The sequence below is a fragment of the Panthera onca genome, chromosome E1 (genome assembly GCF_046562875.1).
Source record: "Panthera onca isolate mPanOnc1 chromosome E1, mPanOnc1 haplotype 2, whole genome shotgun sequence".
Taxonomy (NCBI): Eukaryota; Metazoa; Chordata; class Mammalia; order Carnivora; family Felidae; genus Panthera; species Panthera onca.
The window spans coordinates 5,253,473-5,275,088 of NC_138352.1; the positions used below are offsets into that span (position 1 = coordinate 5,253,473).

At 36.6% G+C, this 21,616-nt stretch overlaps 1 protein-coding gene across 1 annotated transcript in view; it reads right to left on the reverse strand.

Annotated features, from left to right (window-relative positions):
- ABCA5 (ATP binding cassette subfamily A member 5) overlaps window positions 1-21,616 on the reverse strand; it is a 74,250-nt gene that overhangs the window by 19,990 nt on the left and 32,644 nt on the right. Inside the window, exons 12-23 of the mRNA XM_060645567.3 lie at window positions 20,390-20,500; window positions 19,016-19,191; window positions 18,370-18,489; window positions 16,873-17,011; window positions 15,802-15,892; window positions 15,471-15,610; window positions 14,404-14,523; window positions 10,007-10,208; window positions 6,908-7,077; window positions 4,520-4,647; window positions 3,757-3,894; window positions 817-930 (exon numbers count right to left, since the gene is read on the reverse strand). Of these exons, the coding sequence (XP_060501550.2) occupies window positions 817-930; window positions 3,757-3,894; window positions 4,520-4,647; window positions 6,908-7,077; window positions 10,007-10,208; window positions 14,404-14,523; window positions 15,471-15,610; window positions 15,802-15,892; window positions 16,873-17,011; window positions 18,370-18,489; window positions 19,016-19,191; window positions 20,390-20,500 (1,649 nt within the window). The remainder of the gene's footprint in view (window positions 1-816; window positions 931-3,756; window positions 3,895-4,519; window positions 4,648-6,907; window positions 7,078-10,006; window positions 10,209-14,403; window positions 14,524-15,470; window positions 15,611-15,801; window positions 15,893-16,872; window positions 17,012-18,369; window positions 18,490-19,015; window positions 19,192-20,389; window positions 20,501-21,616) is intronic.

The following is a 21,616-nucleotide window of genomic DNA, read 5'->3' on the forward strand; positions in this document are numbered from 1 at the left end:
TTTAAATTTTCTTAAACCTTCCTACATTTTCTAAATTAGCACAATGAATATATATAACAGAAAAAATGAGTATGTTTTTAAAATATCTCCTGAGACTCATGTATTGCTTTTCCACTACAGAAAATTATTAAAAGATGTAACTGTCTGCTATGAGGCTTAACTTCATTACTTGTCACACTGGGTAAATTAAGACAAAACTGTCTCCACCGAACTAAGAGCAGACATGGAGAGAACGAGAATTTTGATTACAGGGGTAAGAGGGACAACCTTGGGAGGGTGCAAGGATAGAGACTGCACAGGGCACCACTTGCCTGAGGACAGGAGAGAAAAGGAAAGGATACCAAACCACCTCTGTACACACAGCAATTTTCCCCAGGCTCTGGTGGTCACAATCACTACCTATTTTTTTCATTTAACAGAACTTAAGTATCTTGGACATTCAGTACATTCCATTAAAGGTTAAGGGGGGAGAGGGAGTTTAGTGAACTAATAAGAACTTAAGGACCCGCTACTAAGAGGAGATGAGACAACACGGAACATGGCACAGGACTCCCATCACTTCCTGACTTACAAAAGGTCGGTACACATAAAACTTACATCACAATGTTGCAAGGATTAACGGATGTAACTTTTGAAGCATGTGACAAGGACTCAAGTAATAAATGATTGTTATTACTATTACTGTAGTAAATATGTTGACGCTCCATCTACTTATTCCTGAAATATGAGGTCTTGCACTCATGCAAAATAGGTTATTTTTCTTATATGAGATTTCTTATTAACAAACTGTACCTGTAATTTTAACTCAATCATTACCTTATGATTCTCTGCATTTTCCATGGCAAAGTAAGGTGGCATTGCAGTCACAATGATTCCAAGCAAAGCTGCTTGGAAATACAGCTCGATTTTAAAAACGATGTCTGTAATTTCCTGAAAGACAACCACAGAACAAGAAATGAAAGTGAGAATTACTTCACATCATCTTAGCACTTTCTAAAAGACTATCAAAACCTCTGAAGAAACACACTAGGATATCTACCCTAGGCGTAGCCTATGTGAGGGAATGAGTGGCAGTTATTAACAGGCAGTGACTTACAGGACCAACTTTGCTACTTAGGAAGCAGCTATAGAATCCTGAGCAAATCATGGTACTTCCATTTTCTTATCTGTAACAGGGAATAATGCAGCATTTAAATTAAGCTTCCCCATTTAATTAAAAATCATAATGTGCATGAAAAAGCAGTTTACATGTCCACCAGCAGTCTTATGCAATGAACAGGACCACGTCAGAATGATTTCTGATGCACTCACTGGTTGTGAGGACTGAGCCATCTGGGATCTCGGGGCCCTCTTCTGTTGGAAAAAGCTGTACTTTGGAACCAGCTCAGCCTCCTGGAAACAGGAGTTTCTTCTCCCCAGCAGGGAGGACTAGAATTCCCACAGGCCCCGATGGTTCCTAGCTAAGAGCCAAGTACGGAAGGCAAACTTCTCCGGACAACCTACGTAAACAGCTGGGGCCCCAAATGTAAGTCACCCAGAACCAAGTTACTGTATCACCCTGCCCTCCACAAGGCCATTTTCTTACCCGTATTCTGTAAAAGATACACCTGTGGGACAGGGAAGGTCCTCTGCACTAGGAGAGAACCCACACTACGTCTAGTAGACACCCCGGCCCTGGCACACCTCCCTACAGGACGATGTGGAAACAGAAGGCATCTTGTCAACACTGGCCTTCTCAGTTTTTAGCAATAAAGCCAATTCTTTCATTCATGTCATATGACATTGTAGAATTTGTCCCAAACTATGGTGATTTATAGTGGAAGACCCAGACAGAACCAATAAATATATAAACTAGATGGTACAGTAAGTGGAGATTAGTAAGAATATACTTGTATTCAATCACACAGAATCTGACAAAGGGGAAAAAATGTGGAACATTAGTAAGACTATTGTCTATGAACAGTGAGCTTTTTAAAAGTCTCAGTTCTTTCCTTCTGGTTTTAAAAAAAAGTATGGGTATATGTCCGTGTTTGATGAAAAATATAAGTTGCAAGATCTTTTTTAATAGTCATGGATACATACAAATGTAGTAACATCATAAAAACATACACAGGAATTGTAAATTTTGAACTGTGGTTACTTCACGGAGAAGAGAAGGAAACAAGATTAGGGAGGAGCACACTGGAAGTTTCAATTGTATCTTTAAAATTTTATTACATTAAAGTGTAACAAGGCATTAACATTTGGAACATTTGAGTAGTAGATACATGCCTATTTTCTGCAGGTCTGGAATATTTCACATTAAAGAAAATCACAGAGGATGATCCATAACTGGTGATTTCAGTATCACCTATGTACTGGTGACTCCCAATATTTATTTCCGGTCCAGAAATTTCTCCAGGTTAATTCATCCAGATGCCTCCTACATGTCCCATCAGGCAAATGCCACAAGGATCACCAATAACTCCGTACGCTCAAGACTGAAATGAGCGTCTCCGTTCACCAAACAAAACCAAACTCTCTCCTGCCTGTATTCTCAAAACTGGTGAACAGTACCACCATGCACCACATTACCCAAAACTGTAAGAAACACGACTCTTCTTTTCCTCACCTCACAAACGCAACAATGATGAAGTATGACAGATCTTTTAACATCTTTTTGATTCTATCGCTATTGTTAAGCCACTGCATTAACTCAGTCACTCATCATCTCCTCTCACCTGAACTATTTAGTAAAACAATCTCTGATCAAATCTAAGTTTCCTTCCTTTTGCCACCACCACTCACCCCAGAGAAACTGCTGTCCACCCTGGTGCCAGTGATCTTCTAAAAATGCAAATCTGATGTTTAAGTAAAACTATACCAAGAAGAGTACTCACCTTCAATGTGATCGCCATTTCAAGATGGCAAAACGTTACAGCAAACTAAACAAGTTTTAGGTGTAGATTAAACAGCCACAGAAGCACAAGGTAGATTAGTGGCTGGCTGGGAGTAGGGATGGGCTGGGGGGGGTGGGGGGAGATAGGGGGTGATTAACTAACAGGAACAAGGGTTTCCTGGGGGGCCGGGAGGAAGATAAAACCTAGAATTGGCATGGTGATGGGTGCAGAACTCTATGAACATAATAAAAACCACTTAATTGTACACTTAAATGAGTTAATTCATAGTATATGAAGTATATCTCAATAAAGCTACTTTAAAAAAGTATAGCAATAGAAAGCAAAAAAAAAAAAAAAACAACCTGCCATTACAGAAAGCATTACAGAAAGGTATTTGTCCATTTATTTTTCAATATGTGAAAAATAAAACATAATGGCGAGAGAACAATGTTGACTATTCTTCTGAAAACTTAAGTTAATTTTCACTTTCATAACCCAACAGTCCTATGTAGAGGGAAAATGACTGTATGGATGACTTCTCAAGGTTCTTTCAGTACCCCAGGAGGAGATTTTAGATGAACAATGTTCATTTGTAAATTATCTTAATTTTTCTTCTACAATGAATACAAAAAATACTTATGCTTTACAAAATATCAGTACCAAGACACAATTTCCTTGCCTGAAGCAAACCAATACTGGGCAGTCCTAAACCCAGATGTAAACCATCCCCAAGTTTCAATAAGACTAAGAACTGTCATATGATGAACATCTACAGATTTCATTTGTATTAACACTTGGCTTTTACTACACACACACACACACACACACACACACACACACACACGCACGCACACACCAATTTTTTAAGTTTGCTTACTTGAAAGAATGGAGTATTCCAAACCTGGATGTTTTCAGTCACATTTAAGTGGTAAAGATAATAATTACTAATAATATTCATCAATACAGGTAAAGAACAAACCATAGTACTGTTGAAAACAGCTGTAAAAACATAGTCCTACAATTTAAAAAAAAGAGAGTTATGACATACTTTATATGAAACACATTGCTACCAAGCTTTTCTCAAAGACTAAGCTAATCCTCACTAACTAAAGTTGATCCAACAAATTATAGAAATCATATTCAATAAAGACAGAGAGGTAAAGATAACCTGGCTTGGAATCTATAAATATTTTGATGTTTTTGTTTTAAACAAATTAAATTATTTGTAGTTTTATAAATTGGTCATTCAGCAGGTCATAAAACACATGATAAACACAGCTAGCTATTTCCTAAAGTAAATTCTAATTTCTAACTAATGAGGTCAAGCCAGCAAATGATTAATTTAAAAAAATTTTCTTAATGTTTTATTTATTTTTGAGAAAGAGACAGAGTATGAGTGGGGGAGGGGCAGAGAGAGGGGGAGACACAGAATCTGAAGCAGGCTCCAGGCTCTGAGCTGTCAGCACAAAGCCCGACGTGGGGCTCGAACCCGTGAACCGTGAGATCATGACCTGAGCTGAAGTCGGACACTTAACTGACTGAGCCACCCAGGCACCCCAAGCAAATGATTAATTTTAGAGAAAATATCTTAATGTTTTATAACTTTCAAATAGGTATTCATTCACACACATTCCTCTTACCTGTTCTGAATACATCACATTTAAAGCTGCACTATGGGGAGCAGCAGACACATAGTCACTGTCATTAAACATTGTCACCATTATGTTCTGGTTTGTGAAAAAGCTAATAACATCGCTGATATCGGAGTCTGGTGTTAGAAAATAAGCAAATAACAAAGAATCAGTTTAAATGAGAAACAGACACAGACTTTTAATAACATTGGAAAGAGCTTTAAAAAAAAAACAAAACATCTTCATTAGATAAAGCATGATTAAGAACAATGGCTCTGGAGCCAGTCAGCCTGGATTCAAATCCAAACCAATATATACACAGGCCTTAAAAACAGAACCTGGCACACAGCAACTGCACAAATTTTAGCTGAAGCTGCTACTATTAACGTTGAAAATGTATCTAGAATACATGAAATTTGGTTACGTTTTGAGAATTAAAATCTATCTGGCAATCTTATGTAACAAGATAACCTACTGGGCTCAGAAAGATAGAGACAGGCAGGGTATGGAGTAAGGTAAGATCACTCTTTAGAGGATTTCTGTGTGCTCTGAGCTGACACATCTTATACGTGTCTTACATGCCTTAACTGTCTTAAAATATTAAAACACATAATCAGGTCTCCATCTATATTCTTTAAATTGCCTGGAGCCAAGGGAAAGACTGTGAATCCTGTCTGAGGTTTAAATCTACCCCAACAGGTCTGATGAATGGAAACAGTTTCCTCTACATCTTCACAAAAGCCAGAAAGGACAAATGAGGCTTTGAGGGAAATCAAAACGAAACAAAGGAAAGCACTATCAGTAACTGAAAACAGTATGGCAGGTGGATCAGACTCAGCACCAAACTTGAGTGTCAGAGAAAATGGTGCTCTTGGTGCTTTCATTGGTGCTTTTTTAGATACAACATTTACGCTTTATCTAGTGCCTTAAATGACCTCTCATCTCCAGTTTGCCTCTGTGGCTCTATACTCTTGAGAAGAGAGCTACATTATAACTGAAGGAACTGTATCACCTGTGATACAAAAAGCTTTGCAAGGAGCATGGATACAAGCCAATATAGACACAGACGCCAGTGATTCCTAAAGGAAACATGGCTTTGTTTAGGACCAACAAAGCCTAGGAAAATATAGGGTACATATGTATGCAACTCTAGAAATACTAGAAAATAACAAAAGGGACAAAACTTTGAAAGTACTAGAATTTCTACAGATCGAGAATGAACACAAGGCAGAAAAATTTGAAATACACAATTTCCCAAACACACAAAAAATGTGTATCAGAGTATAAGCCTCCATGCAGTACTATACTTTAACATCATGAAATGTAGATTAAAATCAAAACAAAAATTCTAATGAAAGAAGTAACATCACATTTTCTATTCAAGAGTAGTTTTCTGTCATTCTTCCTCCAAAGGAATAAAGATTGCATAATAAAAAGAGAGCCACATTTTAAAAGTGATGATTTTAAGAGTAATTCATAATCATCCCTAACTATGATGATTATCTTAACATGGTCAAAGCTCTTCCATTAATAGTGAATCAGAAAGGAGAGATACTGGAATATAGGTGAAGTGCTGGAAAATATTAAACCCCAAAGAGTTTGTGAGTTATGCAAATGATTGCATTAAATGCAACTTCCTAACATATTTCAGCAAGATAAGCAAATAAAGCTGCCTTCTATTCTGCTGTCAATCTGCCAGTTAGCTAACCTTGATTTACTCTTCAAGAACCTTGGGACTAAAAACGACCCATGCAGATGGGAGATTTTGTAGGAACAACTGATCATGTAGGAATGAAATTTTGTACTAGGTTTTAACATTTTGAAAAAGCAGAATTGAGCCTTGCTCAAGGCCATGGTTCTTTAGTTTTTTCATATTTGACAACTAGGTAATTAAGAATAATCAGCAAATCCAAAAATACTCAAAACCAATTTAATGTATTTGATTATAAATATTTGTATCTAAGGCAATTTTTCTTAATTCTAACTGATTTTTCAGATAGTCCTTGAAAAACTGCTTAAGCATTTCTATTTAGATATAGAACTGCGTAAATGTTAACTCTTTCTAAAAAGGATGTTTCAATTCCTGAAGTTTATTTCGCTTGTCATAAACTATGATAGGAAACACATTGCTCGAGAATATGCAGCTACCATTAAAAAATGAAATTTTATTATCATAAACAGTACAAGGTTAGTTTTAAAAACCGTAATCTACATTTAAACCAAAATTTCACTTCTGTAATGTATTACTCAGCATCAGTGATTTTTTTCTTTTAGTTCAGTTTTAAGACAGGCCATGCCTTTACCTTACATCTATTGCTAAAATCCCAATCTCTGACCTATCACCCACCACCCCAGGCCCCAGCCAACACACATTCACAGACCTTCACACACTCTCACCAGTAGAATTTTGAAGAAGCAGAGCTGTTTTGTATTTATGAGGTTTATCTCCAGGTTTTAGGAAATATAGGTCTGGAACAAGTTTGATGGGAACCACAGCATTTTTAAAAGAGCGATGCACCAAAAACATAAAAATCTGAACTGCAAAAAAAATTAAAAGCAGAAGCAACCTGAAAGGCACAAAGACAAAACAAGCACAGGGCACATTAATAGAGAAATCTATTTTTAAAAACTCTTCCTTCAAATGACAGTTAAAAGTACTCACGTTTAAAAAAAAAAAAAAAAGAAAATTAAAGAAAAAACTTGAAAGAAATAGCACTCAGGAGAATTCTACTCTCCAAAACGATCTCATGACAATACTGGATGGAAAGCCAATATTCAATGACAAAATTAAAACTTATAAAACTAACATTGTAGCCATCCTGAAATTTTTCTAGGGTATGTAAACTTGTGCTTCTAACTTTTTAAGAACCAGACGTTATGCCACATTTACATCTCTCTTGTCTTGAAGGGACTATCACAGCTCCTGCCCTACATCTGAACTATTTACCCTCCACATGTTTTAGAAAACATGATACAAAAATATTTTATATTTTTTTATTTTTATTTTTTTTTTAAATTTTTTTAAGGTTTATTCATTTTTCAGAGACAGAGAGAGACAGAGCATGAGTGGGGAGGGGCAGAGAGAGAGGGAGACACAGACTCTGAAGCAGGCTCCAGGCTCTGAGCTCTGAGCTGTCAGCACAGAGCCGGATGCGGGGCTTGAACTCAAGAACTGTGAGATCATGACCTGAGCTGAAGTCGGATGCTCAACCGACTGAGCCACCCAGGCGCCCCGATACAAAAATATTTTAGATACAGGGAAGGAAACAAAAATACAGTGAAACTCTGAATGACTGCCATCTTTGAAATGTCGTCTATACCACTTTAACTTCCACCGTTCCTCTACAGGCAAAACAAGATATACTCCATACAGTTATAAGGATCATTATTTGCTACTGGTCAAGTACATAATTCTATACCCTATTCAGAATGAACTTCTATGTGGAAAACAGATATCCTTCTGTCTTATCCTGCAAAATGTTGCTACATTATATGTGATAGGTGTCACAGCAAGTGGGTAGAGACTGCTTAAACTATCACATTTTAGCATTTTATAATTTTCAGAAGCCCTATTGTTTTAATGTTTATTTATTTATTTCTAAGACAGAGAGAGCAAGCAGGGGAGGGGCAGACATAGAGGGAGAGAGAATCCCAAGCACGCTCCTCACACTGTCAGCAAAGCCCAGTGTGGGACTCAAACTTACGGAGCTGTGAGATGGTGCCCTGAGCAGAAATCAGGAGTCAGACACTTAACCAACTGAGCCACCCAGGTACGTTAGAAAACCTGTAATTTTTTAAAAAAAATAATTCTTTGGGGTGCTTGGGTGGCTCAGTCAGTTAAGAGTCCAACTTCAGCTCAGGCGATGATCTTGCAGTTCATGAGTTCAAGCCCCACGTTGGGCTTTATGCTGACAGCTCAGCCTGGGGCCTACTTCAGATTCTGTGTCTCCCTCTTTCTCTGCCCCTCCCTTGCTCAAGCTCCGTCTCTCTCTCTCTTTCAAAAATAAACATTAAAAAAAAAATCATTCTTAAATTGTTGTAAGTATACTTAAATCAGCATTTCCAAAAACATACTGCACTGAATCCTAGTTCTATAATATTTAATAGGTATTTTAAGTTAAAAAAAAATCAAGATTAAACAGCATTTGGAAACTCTAAAGCTGAAGCAATTCTTTACCATGGAACCTCTTTTCATATGCTCTTTTCATATACCAGCATTTTCATATGCTAATAAATAACTCTTTAAGGGGGGAAATATAAGATACAGTATTTCCTAAATGTACAGATGGTCAAATGCATATTTGTTAGGAATTGAATGTTTGTGTCACCCTCCCCCCAAATTCCTAACTCCCAACTCTCTAACTCCCAACATGATGGTCTTAAGAGATAAGGTCTTTGGGAGGTAATAAGGATTAGATGAGGTCATGGGCCTAAGGCCCTCAAGATAGGATTAGTGCCCTTGTAGGAAGAAAGAGCAGAGACCTTGCTCTGTCTCTCTCCTGTGCTTAACAAAGAAAGTCATGTGAGCACAGAGCAAGATAATGGCTCATCTCTGCAAACCAGGAAGAGTTTGCAAACCAGGAAACAGGACCTGTTTGGTATCCCAATCTGATTTCCACATTCTAAAACCATGATAAAATAAATTTCTGTTGTTGAAGCGACCTAGTCTATATTATTTTCTTATGGCAGTCTGAACTAAGACTTTTACTGTTTTTCAGGGAGTATTTTAGGTGGGTAGTGTTCAATGAAATAAACTGAAACATGCTGATTTAAATAAGTATTTTTCTTTCAGTAACGCTGAGGCTGGAATAAATGAAACACTTGACTGACATTTCTTTGATACTGAATAAATCAGGTCAAGAAAGCAAACGAATTCATCATATCTCAAGCACATAACAACACTCTATTCTTGCTTATTATATTTCTACTGCTGTTTCAGATCTAACAAGATAGGTGTGTATTCTACGAAAGTGCTGAATTTATGTCCCAATAATTGAAAGTCTAGCACCCATGGGAACCTGAGAGAGGTAAAGCAAAGTTGAAAAGTTTTGATCACAGTTCTACAAGCTATAAAGCCTTCTTTATATTTGTTTCTTCATCTGATAAACAGAGGTAAAAGTTACTCTTTCTGTTGTTTATAAAAAGCGGCTATAAATAATAGTAACAGACACAGAACAATTGTGAAAAATATAATTGCAAAATAAAACTTAAATACAGTGACAACAATTCAAAATTTACACAATCAGAGAATATTATGTCAGTCCCTCATTATTTAGATGAGCCAAAAATGCTAATTTAAAAAAAGGGTAAAAGCTCTAATGGTATTCAAACAAATTACTAAATGCATAATTCTTTTCTCAGACATTGTGAAGTTACAGTCTTAATCTTTGAAGCTACATAGATTTACCTACATCTACATTTAGAGAATGAAGATGACAAATGGAATTTGCATCCTTAAAAAAACAATTCATCAGGCAGAAAAGTGATGGCACTTACACTGATCTCACTGATTTGCTTTCCCGTTTCAAAGTAAGCAAATGAAACTTTGCTACCGTGTACACCTGCTGTTTCCAAAGGCTCCTGGTGCTCACTAGAGAAGCCTTCGCTTCGGAAAGAATAAGTAAGCTCTGCTCCATTTCGTCAAAAGATTTTGAATCCACTTCCTCCTCTGGTGGCTGCTGAGTAAATACACTGTAATCTATTTGCCAAAACAAGACAGAAAGCCAGAAAATTATGGTATATTCCTTAAAAGGATGAAAATCTTTCAGATACATGTAAATTTTAAAGAAGCACACATCTGGTGGTGATGTAGACAAACGGAACTCTCATATACTTTGGCAATATTATTAAAACTGAACACACACGGGGCGGGGCAGGGTGCCTAGGTGGCTCAGTTGGTTGAGCGTCCGACTTCGGCTCAGGTCATGATCTCACCATTTGTGGGTTTGAGCCTTGCATCAGGCTCTGGGCTGACAGCTCAGAGCCTGGAGCCTGCTTCGGATTCCACGTCTCCATCTCTCTCTGCCCCTCCCCCACTCATGCCCTCTCTCTGCCTCTCAAAAATAAAGAAACGTAATAAAAAAAAAAAAAAGCTGAACACACACATAAACTATGACCCAGAAAATTCTCTACTAGGTAGAAATGCAACAAAGATATGTACAAAGGTCCACCAAAACACATGTACAAAAATATTCTTACCAGGGCTCCTGGGTGGCTCAGTCAATTAAGCATCCAACTCTTGATCCCAGCTCAGGTCATGATCTCATGGTTTGTGAGTTCAAGCCCCGCATCAGACTCCACGCTGACAGTGTTGAGCCTGCCTGGGATTCTCTCTCTCCCTTTCTCTCTCTCTCTCTCTCTGCCCCTCCCCTGCCTGCATGTGGTATGCACATGCACACACTCTCTCTCAAAATAAATAAACTAAAAAAAAAAAAAAAAAAAAAGAATATTCTTAGCTAGCAACCTATCCAGAATAGTCATAAACTGGGAAAAACCCAAATGTCTATCAACAGGAGAATGAATACATAAGTTGTGAAATATTCTTGTAATAGAATAGTCTAAAAACAATGAAACTGAATAAACTACTATATACCTACAATAGTTTAAACCCTACAAACACAATTTGGGTAAAAGAGGCCAGACACAAAAGAGACATACTCTATAACTGATTCCATGAGACAAAACACAGACAAAAATAATCAACGAGAACGGGAAAAATATATGTATTTTTATAAGTGATGCAATTTTCAAAAAATAAAAAATGAAGATGTGAAAATTGGTTTCAGTATTATGAGAACCACAAGGAAGGATTTATTTGATTTATGTTAAAAAATAAAAAATGAGTAAACATTAAAAACTTTAAGAGTGGAATGGAATAATGCATAAAGTAATATTGAACCAAGCCTGGTTATCCTGGGACCTTAGCAACTCAACAGTTTAGATGAATGACTTAGTAAGATAACCCAGTTTAATCCCTCTCTTTCACTGATACAATGGACTAAATCAAACTAAAAATTGGGGCTAAAATATTGTACATCACAATTGTGGTATTCAGCAAGCACCAATTTACCTTCTACAGAATTTGATACATGTATTTTTAAAAAAAAAATTTTATGGTTATTTATTTACTTTTGAGAGAGTGTACAAGCAGGGGAGGAATAGACAGAGAGAGAAAGAGAATCTGAAGCAGGCTCCAGGCTCTGAGCTGTCAGCAGAGTCTGACGCAGGGCTCAAATTCATGAACCATGAGATCAGGACCTAAGCTGAAGTTGGACAACCAAGCAATTGAGCCACCAGGCACCCCTAGAATTTGGTACATATATTTTTTAAGTTTGTTTATTTATCTTGGGATGCCTGGAAGGTTTGGTTGGTTGAGCATCCGACTTTGGCTCAGATCATGATCTCACAGTTTGTGGTTTTCAGCCCCACATCAGGTTCTTACTGACAGCTCAGAGCCTGAAACCTGCTTTAGATTCTGTATCCCCCTCTCTCTCTGCCCCTCCCCCACTTGTGCTCTGTCTCTCAAGCATAAATAAACATTAAAAAAAAAATAATAATAATAGGGGCCCCTGGGTGGCTCAGTTAAGCGTCCGACTCGGTTTCAGCTCAGGTCAGGATCTCATGGTTTGCGAGTTCAAGCCCCACATAGGGCTCTGTGCTGTCAGAGAATCTTGGGATTCTCTCTCTCTCCCTCTCTCTCTGGCCCTCCCCTGCTTGTACTCTCTCTCTCTCAAAATAAATAAACTTTAAAATGAAAACAAATAAATTAATTAAAAGTTTATTTGAGAGAGAGAGACCTAGTGTGAGTGGGGGAGGGGCAGAGACAGGGAGAGAGAGAATTCCAAGAAGGCTCCCCACTACCAGTACAGAGCCCGATGTAGGGGCTGAAACCCACAAAGCCAAAAGATCATGCCTGAGCCTAAAGCAAGAGTTGGACACTTAACCAACTGAACCACCCAGGCACCCCCAGAATTTGGCATTTTTAACCTCTTAAAAAATAAAACCATTAAAATTGGCCAAACTGAATGCAAGTCGGTATTAGAAGTAAATTTATTCTGCATGATGGACTTAAAAGTGCTGCAGAATAAGGCTAAATAACACCTACACAGCATACAGCCTTCTCATCTCTATTCCCACTACGCAAACATTTCTACCCACTACCTCCTATACCTCAAAGTATTTAGCCCCACAGCTATAAGTGTCTTCTCCATCTAATTCTCTTCCATTATCCAAGGTATTACAAACATACTCACCGATAATGCATTCTATATTCTGATCACTGACTTCCTCTATTTCTGCTATTCCCATACCTTTATCTCTACTCAATTTCAACAAACTGGACGCATGCCCAAATTTGAGACCTTGTTCTTTCCCCAACTACATAAGATCTAAAACTTCTATGTGAACTTTTTCTCTCCAGCTACAATCTGATATCATGTCCCCATCATAAACCTGCCTTTTCTCCTTTCTCCACATGTAAGAGAAACATCCCGTTTCCTTCACCCTCCCGACCTACCATCACAACCACCTTGCTAATTTTCAATTGTAAGAAAGTTTCCTCAATTCACACCCTCACCCTAAACTGCAAAGAACCAGCTTTGACTTTTACCACCACTGAAATGGCACAGTCAAGGTCACCACTGGCTTCCATACTATCAAATCCTTCACTGTCTTCTCTGTTACCAAAACCATCTTTTCTGTTCTCATCTTATTCTTCACAGCAGTCAACAAATAAGTGATCACTTCCTTGTGATTTTTGTATGGGCTTTAACGTCTCCTTTTGTGAAGAGAGAAAGAGCAAGGATGGGTCCTTCTTCATCAGCTCTTTTTGGCCCTTCACTGCCCAACCTCAGGGCCCCCCTTCCACTTTTTGTCTGCACTCTCTCCCGGGGTGACTTCAGCAAAACCTATGGCACTATCTACTTCTAACTCCAGAATTTACATCTTTAGCCCCAGCATCTTCACTCAGCTCCAAATGTGTTAATCCAACTGCCCGCTCTACACTTCCACTTGGATGTCTAATAATATAACCAAAATCCAGGCCGAAATTCCTCCTTTCTACAAACCTGCTCCTCCCCCTCCTTTCTACAAACCTGCTCCTCCCCCACTCTCAGGAAATGGCAATTCCATTCCCAGTTGTCAAGCAAACAGCTTAGCAATTATTCTTGATCCCTCCCTCTCCCCAACACCTGACACTTAGCCCATCAGCAAGAACTCACCAACACCACGAATGAGACCCGCGTCTATCCGCGCTTCCCTGTTTTCACGACCATCCTACTTCAACGAAGACAACGGTTTCCTAACTGGTCCTCCTGCTTCTGCTCATCATTTAAAACTTAAAATGCATTTTTAAATATGCAAACCAGATGTTACTCCTTTGCTTTAAAACTTCGATAGCTTCACACCACACTAAGGAAACAAACCAATTTCTTTTCCAGATATTCAAAGATTCAAAGACTAAACATGATCTGGCCCCTGGCCCTCCCCTATAATCTGCTTGGCTCTCTAAACTCCATCCACAGTGGCCTTTCCTCTGTCATCAAAATCATCCAACTCATTCCTTAATTAACAGTCTATGGTAGCAGTTCCCTTTACCTGGAAAGCTCTGCAATAAAATGTACTTGGGTTTTTCTCGCCATCCAAGTCTTAGTTTATCATCTTGACACAGTCCTCCCTGAAGATATGATCTAAGCTACCTGCCTCTCAAGACCACCCAATTATTTCTTTCGTAACTCTGATTACTATCAGTAAATATCTGTTACTTATTTATGTACCTTATTTATCTACTCTTTCTTCCCCCAAATACATATTACACATGCTTGTATGATTATTTGTCTTATTCACCATCTGCCTGGTTCACTGCCAAAAATTTTTTGTTATAGTTTTGTTTCTACCTGCTTGGTCAATTTCTGCTTCAACTTCTAGCTTTAAGAACACATCTTCCAAAGTTGTCATGGAGACACCATAAGAAATAACACCCAAATTTGAGTGAGTGTCTAGAGCAGAAAATAAACCTAAAAAAAAAAAAAGAAAGAATGTTATGAAGTTAAGCATATCATCATGAATTATTCTAAAATATCCTATAAGGATATCCTAAAAGGATATCCCTTTTAAAATGGGATATGACTAAATTTACTAGCATAGTGGTTCTCAAACTTTTTGGTCTCAGAACTCCATTAACGTTGTTAAAAATTGCTAAGGACCCCAAGGAATGTTTGTTTATATAGAGATATATCTAGTAGATATTTATCATATTATAAATTAAACCTAAGAAATATTTCACAGACAGAATGATAGGCAGGGTACATTTAGTCGGCAATATATACTTTATTCTAGTTAATATAATATAGAAAGCTAAACTAATACAGAAAATTTCTGTCTAAATGAGGTAAATGTTTTGGGAATTTTGCACAACATATCTGCATCAATAACATCCTTTTAGTTACTATGAGATCCTAAACAGATAAAGGAAATTGAGTTTGAGTTCCTCATTATAAAGCGGAAAAATAATGCCACAATCAAAATAATTCAAGGGTTTACCATATTATCATGTAATTCATTATGGAATCATAAAACTGGAAAAGGACTTGAGAACACATATAAACAATCATGTATGTTTGTGTATAATTACATAATTACATATTCCCAAATTATATCATTTGCCTCTAAGCAAATGGAGCGATCTGTTTCTTGACAACAAAGCAAACACATTTACTTAACATATTAGTTAGTTTCTCGCATGATGTTTGTTCAAAAAAAACCAAAGAATGAAAAAACATCCCATGTTAGCTTGTAGTTTCTCATTTTCAAAAGCAAAGTAAAGCAGAAATGGTATATTAACTTCAGTTACCTGGGAACATGTAAATATTATTAAACAGAAAAGTATACAACAAAGTAAATCAAGAAAATCAGTTCCCAATGCAAGATCCTGGTTCAACAACCAGGAAACTGAAAGCAATACCTGCAAATTTGTCCATGTCCTTAAAAGGCAAGCTATACACAAGTTGTTGATCATTCTGTTGTAATAAAGTAGCTCCAGGTATATGTTGTTTAACCAGGGATGAAAGAGATTCTGTGGCACAATATCTGTCTATGTACATGCTAGAAAAAACCAAAAATTGTAATTTTTCTAAATAATTACTCAGTAAACAACCAAAAGTAAATTCTGAATGCTTTAAGTAAAGCTAGTGCCATAAAAAATGGCTAAAGTACTAATAGTATGGCACACCTGAAATAAATTAACAGTAGATCAAGAATATTATAGAAAACAGTCAATAAAGAATAAATGATACCTTAGGCGGTAGCCAATCCCCCATTTACTTTTGAGAAAAATTGAAGAACCAACACATTTCAACATTCCTTGTGATATGACAGCTTTCCTATCTGCAAACAGAAATCTGCATTTCAATTTTAAGTCGGTAACAGCATTAATAATTGGCATTTATATTTTGTGAATTACCATGAGACACCAGTAAGATCATTAAGTATCATTAAATAATCACAACAACCTTATTAGAAAGGTACCAGATTATCATTACCTGGTTTTCAAATGAGAACACTGAGGCAATGAGAAAATACATAGTTTGTTCATGTTTCACTGAGCCAGTAGGTGACAAAGCCAGAAACTGTATCCAGGCAGTTCTGACTCTTTCCTAAAACTGCTCCAAACACCTCAGACTCTTCCTAAGAGGCTTACTATTGCAAGTGTGTTCATAATTCCTTTACAATCAAATGTAAAAACAACAAAAACAAAATGTCACTATGTTGGATTGTTTTTTAACATTTTTTAAAAAATAAAGATAATAGTGAAAAAATAAATCTACAATGTAGACTGTGCTGGACAGTCTGCTTCCTTCTGGGAGACTGGAATTTTGGTATATGGTAGTTGGAGGGGGTCTCTATGACCAGCACCCGGTAAAAACCTTGGGCACTGAGTCTCTAGTGAGCTTTCCTAGTAGACAACATTTCACATCAATTGTTAACAACTCATTGCTAGAGAAATTAAGCATATTCTGTGTGACTCCACCGGGAAAGGATTTTTGGAAGCTTGTGTCTCGCTTCCTCCTTGTCCCATGTGCATTTTCACTTTGCTGATTTTGTTCTGTATCCTGTAAGTTTTGGGGTGATAACTCATAAGTATAACTATATGCTGAGTCCCATTAGTTCTTCTAGCAAATTATTGAATCTCAGATGGTCTGCAGGACTCTCCAGCATAAAAATATGTAATTCTTAAAAAGTTTAAAACACACAGCTATGAAGAACACACAGCTTCTTTATTTATTCCTCAGGATTTTGTATCTCTGTGCCCATCTCCTATTTTGGCCCCATGACCTTATCTTACAAAAATAAAGTAAAAATCTCACCAGCAAGAATGTCAGCTTCATCCATGAAATGGGTACTAAACACTGTCACCCGATTAAATTTTCTGTATTTCAGGAGATTCCAAACAATATGACGAGAACAGGGATCCATTCCAGCTGTTGGTTCATCTAGCAATAGTATCTGTACGACAAAGAGTAGGGAATGGCAGAGAATCCTCAGAAAAACTAAAATATATAAATTTATGTGGACATTGAGAAGCTTTCCCATTTCAAATTATTATTTCCAATCAGAAGTATATTAGATCTGGGTTTTTCATTCATATATGAGTTAGCTAAATTTTTAAATTATTAGTTTGGCAAGTGAATATTTTCCTTGTTTCAATATAAAAAACTAATATCAGTAAGATACAAGACGTAAGTGTAATAACAATAAGATAAATAAACTAAAAAACAAAACATTGGTGAGGGGTTGGGAGAAAGATAAATTAACATAAAACCAGAACCCAGAGTCATTCCCAAGCTATAGAGCAGCAAGGGGAAATGTGGCAGGATAGTGGGGACCAATGGGGCTCCTGGCTGCAGCTTGCAAAGCTGTGCAAAGCACTGTATCAGACGGTTCTATTTCTACAGGACAGAGAACAGCACAAGAACAGACATATACAAAAATAAAATCAGGGGAGCCTGGGTGGCTCAGCCGGTTGAGCGTCCGACTTCGGCTGAGGTCACGATCTCGCCATGTCGGGCTCTCGTCCATGTCGGGCTCTGGGCTGATGGCTCAGAGCCTGGAGCCTGCTTCCGATTCTGTGTCTCCCTCTCTCTCTGACCCTCCCCTGTTCATGCTCTGTCTCTCTCTGTCTCAAAAATAAACTTAAAAAAAAAAATTTTTTTTAAATAAAAAAATAAAATAAAATCAGCAGGACAGTGAAAAACTGAACAATTCCTTTGGTTTTATTCTACTTTAAAATTTTTATCATGAACTATTATAAACATATAGAAAACTATAAAGAATATTAGAACAATACTGTTATATAGCCACCAGTGAAATTTAATCAATGTCATTTTTTGGCCATATTTTCTAGTTTTTTTCTTTTAAACATTTATTTATTTTCGAGAGAGAGACAGATACAGCGTGAGCAGGGGAGGGGCAGAGAGAGAAGACGATACAGAACCCGAAGCAGACTATAGGCTCTGAACTGTCAGCACAAAGCCCAATGCGGGGTTCAAATCCATGGACTGTGAGATTATGACCTGAGCTGAAGATGGATGCTTAACCCACTGAGCCACCCAGGCACCCCTCTACGGATCTTTTTTAAAAAATACAAAACATTGCAAATAGTCCATTCTTTCCATTCCCCTTCCTACAAGTAACCACAGTAGTAAATATGTTTTATCTTTATGACTCTGGTTTCACAACCTCATTACTATAATTATATGTATAATAATGTATAATATTTCATGTAGGCTGGCACTTTACACATGTTATTATATATAAACATGCAATACATTATATTTGTGTACAATACATTAATACTTATTTACCTTTGGATTCCCAAGAACAGCAATTCCTAAAGACAGTTTTCTTTTCTGACCACCACTTAACTTTTTAGCTTGGTTATCTTTGATAGCCTGCATGTCTAAATCCAGTAGAACTTTTTGTACCTATAAAGGGAGAACAATGTCACTTTTAAAATTATACCATTTACATAATTATCAATATTAATTTTTAAATGTCCCAATTTTAATATCAACTTTAAAAATGTTCTTTGAGTACAGAATTTAATTTTGACATGTATTCATATACAATGATTCCTGGTTGAAAGGTCTGTTTTACTTTTGTGACTACCTGGGTAGTGGTACAAGGATCAGTTTGAAGGCTGTGTGTGTGTGTGTGTGTGTGTGTGTGTGTGTGTGGTGGAAGAAGAAAGGCAGGTGTGAAAGGAAAGGATGGAAGAAAAGAAAAACCTACATTGAGAGGCTGGTGTCCTCCAGATGAAACAAGGACATTTTTATATGTGCTAAAATAAAATATTTATTCCAAAGTCCATCTAATTCTTTGTAATGAATTTCTGTTTATGGGCTCAGAACAGGTTTTTATTTAGATTTTCAAGCATTTTTTATACCAGTTATTACAGAAGGTTATTAATTTACAAGGAATAAAGTAAAAATTTCTATATGAATGACATACTTCTTGTATTACATTATTGGCTGGGATTCCTTTGATTGAAGCCAAAATGGATAAGTTTTCTTCTACTGTCAACACATCAAAGTGTATATCTAACTGTGGACAAATACCAATCATTTTTCTTGCTTCAAACATTTCGTCTATTTCTGAGACTCTGTGTCCATATATAGATGCAAATCCTGAAAGCAAAATATATATTTAAATTTATACTAACTACATTAAGTATTCAGAAGTATATATGCTTTAATGTATACTAACAACTTAGTTACTTGTACGTAATAAATATGTAAGGTATGAATTAATATAAACTTGGAAGGCATAACACACTTTCATTTCCATTCCATTGGTGACCTGCTTCCACCTTATATTCTAACTTCATTTTCCTTCATTTCCAGTTGATATTACATAGTGAAAAGAGCAAGGAACCAGAGCTTAACGCTGAACAGGGGTATATTGGTGCATTTTTTATATTTCTATTCCAGTAGCAATTTTCCTTAATTTCCAGGCATTAATCAATAGAGGAGAGAACAAAGAAACTAAAAATTTTCCCCTAACTAGATGTGTGGTCTTGAGAAAATCAATCTGAATTCCAGCTTTTCTCTTCTATAAATTAAATACCAATATATCCCACTTAATTTCAGAACTATTAAATCACCATGATAATGCATGGAGAATTAGAAGAAAAATCATAAGTTTTTATTAAATGTAAGATATCACTACTGTCATCAGAAAGTGACACAATTAGGGATAAGCAACAAAATTAAACCAATTTCAAAAGTTAAACTACATTTTGAAAAATGCAGATTCCATACATGGAAAGTCAGCCTTTCTTAAAGCAAAATATTTATTATATTGCCACTAGATTTGGTTATTGTGGAAATATGGAGCTGCCTTATTAAATTCTCACCTATAGGGCAATCACATGTCACAATTATATGTTTAAGGTATTATTGTTCTTATAATTGTATTTTAGGAGATGGTTTTGACATCTATCATTCTTTCCTTTTGAATTATTGTTGCACATGTAGATATCTATATCTATAATCTAAAATGTCTGTAGGTCTCATTTAATTTTCAATTACTGATTTATTCTTCCTTGAAAATGAAAAATACACATGAAATATCTTATAAAATGAGTACAAAATCAGATCACTTTTATTAAACATGACTGAATCATTTTTAGTTTCTATTGAAAAGAATGTGTAATCAAAAAGTAATAGTAAAGCACCTTTATACTGAGATTGGTCCCAAATCATTAAAAAAAAAAATTCAATCAGTACATGTTTCAAGGATAAATAACTATACTGTGATACCTTGGTTAATAACACTAATAAACGGAAGAATTGTTGTTGTTTTTTTAAGTCAGAAAACTCTCACCATCAGAAGGCGGGCATAGTCCACAAAGAATATTCATCAAAGTACTCTTTCCTGTTCCACTGTGACCAAGTAATGCAGTAATCTGACCTTCATATATGTCGAATGACAAATCTAGTTCAGAAAGGAAGACTCAAATGTGATTTTTATTTCTGTTAAGCTACACAAAACAATACATAATACTTGAGCAGTCTTGAAACAAATCAATGTTTAATGGCAGATTTAAAGTTATTAGCATATTTAACAGCATAATACTTAATATTATATGATAATAATTCCTTATTATAGTCAATCGTATGAGCTACAAGAAAAGTAATAAAAATAAACCTATATTAACAGATTTCAAGAATATACAAAACATTGGGGAGGGTTTCTGTGGACCCACTTTTGGGACTTTCTGTGGGGAGGGTTTCTGTGGACCCACTTTTGGGACTTTCTAAGGTAACTGAAACACAGAGACAAACAAAAATTTGTTCCCAAGGGTATTAACAAGGTTCCTATGGTAAAAATATTAGCAAAAACCTAGAAACTAACCAACAGCATGGGAGTGGTTAACTAAATACTTGAGAAATTCAATTTAAATAAAAGAAAAATTGGGGTGCCTGGGTGGCTCAGTCGGTTAAGTGTCCGACTTCGGCTCAGATCACGATCTTGTGCTTTGTGAGTTCGAGCACCACGAAGGGCTCTGTGCTAACAGCTTGGAGCCTGGAGCCTGCTTCAGATTCTGTGTCTTCCCTTCTCTCTGCCCTTCCCATGCTCATGCTCTGTTTCTCTCTGTCTCCCAATAATAAGTAAACGTTAAAAAAATGTTTTTTTAAATAAAAGAAAAACGGAATGAAGAACTATCAAGGGAGGATGTGTCAATGATTGAAGGAGGACAAAAGACAGGGATCTGAAAACCCAGCTTTGAATCACTGCAGACCCTGACCTGATGAAGGATCTGCAGGCCAGAAGCAAAAATAAATCTTCTCTGGAGGAAGATCACATCATCCAGAGCATCAAATAATCTCTACAATTTTCATATGCAATACACAGCACTCAGTCAAAAACAACCAGACAGGAAATAGCAAGAGAAGATAAAAACCCAACAGAAATGACAGGTGACAGAAATGGACCTAGAGGACATACAGATATTGACACCAGAAGAGAAGATTGCAAAACAACCATGCTATCCTGCTCCTAAGAGAATGCTGACAAAGAACTAAAAACCATACAAAAGAACCAAGTGGA